This window comes from Hypomesus transpacificus, unplaced genomic scaffold (genome assembly GCF_021917145.1).
Source record: "Hypomesus transpacificus isolate Combined female unplaced genomic scaffold, fHypTra1 scaffold_351, whole genome shotgun sequence".
Classification (NCBI taxonomy): Eukaryota; Metazoa; Chordata; class Actinopteri; order Osmeriformes; family Osmeridae; genus Hypomesus; species Hypomesus transpacificus.
The window spans coordinates 51,102-56,886 of record NW_025813875.1 but is presented as its reverse complement, the minus strand read 5'-3'; the positions used below and the strand labels follow the sequence as shown (position 1 = coordinate 56,886).

The window sequence follows — 5,785 nt, the reverse complement described above, 5'->3', positions numbered from 1 at the left end:
ATAGTTACTAATATCCATACATCATCCACTGACAAACCTAATTGACAGAACAACAACACTCAACTCAAACATGCATACAACATTAACCAAACATGAAACAAGTATGTGAATTGCGCCACCCACAATCCTTTGCGCCAACAGCGCGAGTTAACACGCGACCAATCCGTGGGTCGCTACAATATTTTAATCGTTTGACAGCTCTAATACGTTTATTAATCAGTAAAAGCATTTGTTATGAAGAACGTTTTGCATTCAAGAATGTCATAATAGGAACAAAGAAAGTTCTCAACAAATGAGGCCTAAACTAGTAGATAAATTAAACAAAACTTAACATTTCCTCTACAGGTCTCTAATACCTGTAAATATTGCTACAGGAAGTCAAACGATTGATAGCTGTATTCATTAACAAACACATTGGCTATGAACATTTTGTATGAAAGAAAGTAAAACAGAGAAGTACATGGGATATACAGTATGTGTGTCTGTACTCTGCAGTCCAAAAGAATCTCCACACTTATAAAGGGATGAACATCAAAATACAGTATCTGGTACAATAGGTAACATAGTGTTTTCTATCACTAAGCAGATTTAGAATAAATGTATCTACTAAATTTATAATTCCTTCTTAGTCAGAACTGGTTTCCTCTCCCTTTTCTTCCTCTTCCTCTGAGAACTCTCTTCTTCCTCCTTGTGGAAGACCTTTCCATCTGGCTGCTTTCTCCACCTCAGCTGGAAGGCTTCAGTCAGCCCCTTCTCTCTCAGCTTCACCTGGACCTGAGGAAGAGAGCGAGTCTGGACTAAGAATTTGTACTCTCCTCTTTAAAGTGAAGATCAACATGAATCAACAAGTCTCACCTGTTGTAAGATGGCCTCCTTCACAGCAGGATCCTCTAGGTCCACACCAGAGTTCTCTCTGGTCAGACTCATCCTCACCACCTGCTGCTGCACTCTGGGGACTTGAGACACACAGACAACTCAACATTTCTGACAACACATCGGAACATTTATCAGCACAACTTCACATTCAGAAACTTAACCACAGTGTAAAAGAAGGACATAGGCCTACAAGAAAAAAACAGTTGGTGTCATATTTATTTAAAAGAAAAAAGGTAACTCACTATTGCAGAAAAAAGGGAATGTCCAATTACAGGGCCAGTCTGCCCATATGCCAGCGTCAGCAAACTCTGATGCTACGCAGAATTCATTCCCTAAGTTATTATTAGGTTCAGTAATTCTCCAGTATCTGAAGGTGGATTTGCTACCATCTGACCACTTCCATGGGTCTCTGTACAGGCCGATCCAGGCATTGACATCTGCAGGTTTGATATTCGATATCTGCTGGTTCTCAGTCTGGCACCTCACTCTGGCCAGGTCTGTGTAGTGCTCTCTGCAGTAACTTTTAGCTTCCGTCCAGGTCATTTGTTGATTAATGTAGAAAAAAGTTACACCTGCAAAAACAATTATGGTTTTGAAGAGTATTTACAGATGACAAAAATGATGTTTATTTTCGGTTGTAGTATTTTGTCTTTTTTGTGCTCCCCAAAAACAATATTAAGAGGAATCTTAGGGAGTCAGGGAGTCAGGAAGCTGAACGACTAGGGAATCGGGCTGGAAATCAGAAGGTTGTTGGATCGATTCCCAGCCGAGACGTGTGTCCTTGGGCAAGGCACTTCACCCTACTTGCCTTGGGGGGAATGTCCCTGTACTTACTGTGAGTCGCTCTGGGCGATAAGAGCGTCTGCTAAATGACTAAATGGAACCTAACTCCTTATTTATTGTATTTATTTATAAGGATCCCTATTACCTCTACCCTAAGACAGAGCTACTTTCAGTGGGGTCCACATACTGTGGGGACTTACATACTAACAACAAACATTTGAAACATACATTACAATACCAATATCTAACATTTAAAACATATATTACATTACAAGTATCAAAAGTTAAAATACATAAAAATAATGATCATACAATTTTACATTACAAATATAATAAAATGTACCTAGTGGTTATGCAATTTTCCTTTTGTCATGATATAAAACGCTGACATATCCAATTCCATAGAAGCGTAAACTGCAAACCATGTAAGAGAGTATTACACATTTCTGTACAGTATATCACCATCTGGTGTCACAAGTACGCTGTACCCAAGTGTTTCGTTATTTGCTTTTTGAACATATATTTACGTGTCATGTTTAAAATTTCCGTCTGTAGTAGGTTCCGTTACTTTATGGCCCTGTATCCCACAGTTCGTTTAAGAAAATTGGTATTAGCTCTGGGGAGTGAAAACCTACCTTCTTTTGCTCGTCTAGTGGCATAGCTATGTGAGGCTACATTTGTATTTAGTTGCCTAAACGGATCAGCTGGTGTTTTAGACTGCAAGAGGCGCCATGTTGACAAAAGAAATGCAGCTATCATCCTGTCTTCAACTTTTAGCTAGTGGAGACTGGCCTTATATGCACCCTAAAATATTAATGACCTGAAATGTTAATCAATATTGCTCCTAGTTAGCAGTTTCTTCCTGCAATGGTGCCCATTATAAATAGTATCATTTGTAGTCACACACCTCTGCAGATTCTGTGCACCTTGCCACCTTGGACAGCCTCTTCTAAATGAATACATGTAGACGTTAATGACACAGATGTGCTTACCTTGGTTACAGACAAAGGGTCTTCTAACTGAACAGGAAGAGTCATACCACTTGGAAAGACTTCCAATCCCAGCACACAAATCTGAAGCTCCATTTGTGGGTTCATTAACCTCCCAGTTCCTGAACTCAGCCTGTCCCTCTCCATAGTACTGACAGTCTTCCAGAGACCACCTCCAGCCTTTGTGCATACCTATCCAGACTGCCCTATAACTACTTGTTAGATCAGTCATTTTTGCTATATTGACTAGCTTGTTCATGTCCTCCATGTTGTCTATGGTGGCCAGGTCAGTGTTCTTCTCTCTGCAGTATCTCTGGGCTTCAGTCCAGGTCTTTCGGATGTTAACAAGGTGGTATTGATGAAGACGGCATGAGGAGAGGGCACACAGTCCTGTGGTCAATATACAAGAACACATGTTGAGTTTGTTAGTGCACCTGTTTCTAATTTCTAATATGTGTGTGTGAATTTGTAAGTAAAAGAACAGTCGAGCCTAAAGCTTAGTTCAGTTCATTCTGCAGAGGAAAACTACATAAATCTGTCATTAAGAACTACAAGAACCAAGAGGCCACTGGCCTGATAGAAGTGTAGTCATCAGGACCAGCATCTTCAGGATGGATGACGATTCAGCACTGCAAAACACTCAAAACAGTTCAAAACCCTTAGAAGGGTTTTTACTCTTGTTTGCAGCAAGTCTAACAAAACCATTACACAACACTGTCATTCTGAAGGGACGTCAAGTACTTGTTTTAGAAGGTTCAGTGGTAGTGATACGATTCAGGTAAGAGGAACAACAGTAAGTCAAGGAACAAGCAAAGATGTATTTCTATCATGATGATTATCAATGAAATCATTCGCAAGACCGTGTTTTATCAATGGACAAAGATAGAGTACATCAGAAGATCAAGGATCAGAAGTGCGTAGTTCATAATCAACTCTAACCATCAATGTTATAAGGACAAACAACCATTATGAAACAATTCTCACACCTTTCTCTTTAAAAATAGCTTACAAAGTTTCGCCACAATTAAGCAAACCAGCCCTACATACATTTCAGCAATTTTTCACTTGTTTATCGCTCAATTTTCACTGCCTCTCTGCTGTTATTAGTAAAGGAAAACACTTCTGTCTAGGAACGTCCAGGACTTTCTTGTATTTCTCTCTGGCTTAAGATGGTTCCAGGTAATTAGCTACTTTATGTAAAATAAGTATAAAACAGTATTCAAAATACACTGGCTTTTGATAGTTTGCATTCCAGCACAAGCGCTACCACATGACATGATGGAACGCATCTATTTTTGCCTGTACGATCACTTGCAGTGTGTGTAAAATATCTACACTATGGTATCAACCTCAAAACCTGTGAACCAAGTACAGATACAGCAGTGTCCCAGCCAGGGCATCACGCTCTCGCCGTGAACCCACGCATTTCAATAATTTCTCACGCTGACAAGTAATTGGGATGACTTGTCCTGCTACAATTGATGATGCGCAGGCATACGGAAGGATGAGTTGATAGTTGTCACGAGTTTAATGACACCTACCAGCCAATCATAAACACCATCAATATTATTTCATGAATTCTTTGTTAAGTCCTACAGACAAACAAATTACTAATACATCATATCCACCATGACTATAAGCACGATATACATATGCTTGAAGGGGAGACTATCATAGTAAAGACATTTTTACTAATTTTTACTCGTTTTTGCAGCTGTCTGACATTTCACCACAATCACTTTGATAGGAATTAAATTAAACATGCCTTACCTATCAGTCAATGTCTCTCTCCTGTATTGTATCTCTCTAATGCTCTCTTCTCGTGTCTCTCTTTGTATCTGTCTTTTGTTTCTGTGCTTTCACATAACACAAAACAGTTGTTTTGAAAACAACAGGGAAATCATTTGCCTGAAACCACAATGAAGTTATCCTATTGTGGAACTGCTTCCATTGAAACAGTCAAATATCCTTAGACTGTGGTAGGCTATACACCGCATTATCAACCAAATATCGACATCACACGCCATACCGTTAACACCATGACCGGCATAAACCACGATGGAACCAGCACATCAGGAGATTCAAAACTTTAGGCCTTAGGATCACAGTGGTCGTCATTCCAGAAATCCTTCATACGTTTATTAATCAGTAAAATCATTTGTAAAAAACATTTTGCATTCAAGAATGTCATATAATAAGAACATTTGTGACATGAAAGTTCTGAACAAATGAGGCCTAAACTAGCAGATAAATGAAACAAAACTTAACATTTCCACTACAGGTCTCTAATACCTGTAAATATTGCTACAGGAAGTCAAACGAATAATGGATGCATCAATAAACACATTGGTTAAGAACATTTTCTATGAAATTAAGTAAAACAGAGAAGTACATGGGATATACAGCATATGTGTCTGTACTCTGCAGTCCAAAAGAATCTCCACACTCATAAAGGGATGAACATCAAAACACAGTATCTGGTACAATAGGTAAAATAGTGTTTTCTATCACTAAGTAGATTTAGAATAAATGTATCTTCTAAATTTATATTTCCTTCTTAGTCAGAACTGGTTTCCTCTCCCTTTTCTTCCTCTTCCTCTGAGAACTCTCTTCTTCCTCCTTGTGGAAGACCTTTCCATCTGGCTGCTTTCTCCACCTCAGCTGGAAGGCTTCAGTCAGCCCCTTCTCTCTCAGCTTCACCTGGACCTGAGGAAGAGAGCGAGTCTGGACTAAGAATTTGTACTCTCCTTTTTACGTAAAGCGAAGATCAACATGAATCAACCAGTCTCACCTGTTGTAAGATGGCCTCCATCACAGCAGGATCCTCTAGGTCCACACCAGAGTTCTCTCTGGTCAGACTCATTCTCACCACCTGCTGCTGCACTCTGGGGACTTGAGACACACAGACAACTAAGCATTTCTGACAACACATCGGAACATTTATCAGCACAACATCACATTTCTAATACTTCAACAATTTTGTAAAATTAGAACATACAGGAATGAACAATGATGCAAAAGATACTAAAAAGTACAAATGTACACACAATCGTGGCAGAAAAATGGAAATCCAGTATCACAGGGCCAGTCTGACCATTTGCCAGAAAAATTTAATGTTGAAGTTGCACAAAACTCAT

General features: G+C 39.3%; 2 protein-coding genes across 4 annotated transcripts; both read right to left on the bottom strand.

The window, feature by feature from the left end:
- Nucleotides 1-133: 133 nt before the first annotated feature.
- Nucleotides 134-4,488, bottom strand: LOC124464478 (macrophage mannose receptor 1-like). Of its 3 annotated transcripts, XM_047016354.1 has the most exons (6): nucleotides 4,419-4,477; nucleotides 3,222-3,287; nucleotides 2,652-3,038; nucleotides 1,119-1,448; nucleotides 856-956; nucleotides 134-774 (listed from the first exon to the last, which is right to left on the bottom strand). In XM_047016354.1, exons 2-6 carry the CDS (start codon nucleotides 3,250-3,252, stop codon nucleotides 613-615), a joined length of 1,011 nt encoding a protein of 336 aa, XP_046872310.1. In that variant the 5' UTR covers nucleotides 3,253-3,287; nucleotides 4,419-4,477; the 3' UTR covers nucleotides 134-612. The 3 variants fall into 3 exon arrangements, with proteins under 3 accessions (XP_046872310.1, XP_046872311.1, XP_046872312.1); XM_047016355.1 differs by having other exon boundaries at nucleotides 3,222-4,488; XM_047016356.1 differs by lacking the exons at nucleotides 2,652-3,038; nucleotides 3,222-3,287; nucleotides 4,419-4,477 and adding an exon at nucleotides 2,003-2,070.
- A 597-nt stretch (nucleotides 4,489-5,085) lies between these two features.
- Nucleotides 5,086-5,524, bottom strand: LOC124464480. The gene is made up of 2 exons (XM_047016357.1): nucleotides 5,440-5,524; nucleotides 5,086-5,354 (listed from the first exon to the last, which is right to left on the bottom strand). Exons 1-2 carry the CDS (start codon nucleotides 5,509-5,511, stop codon nucleotides 5,193-5,195), a joined length of 234 nt encoding a protein of 77 aa, XP_046872313.1. The 5' UTR covers nucleotides 5,512-5,524; the 3' UTR covers nucleotides 5,086-5,192.
- Between the last annotated feature and the right edge of the window lie 261 nt (nucleotides 5,525-5,785).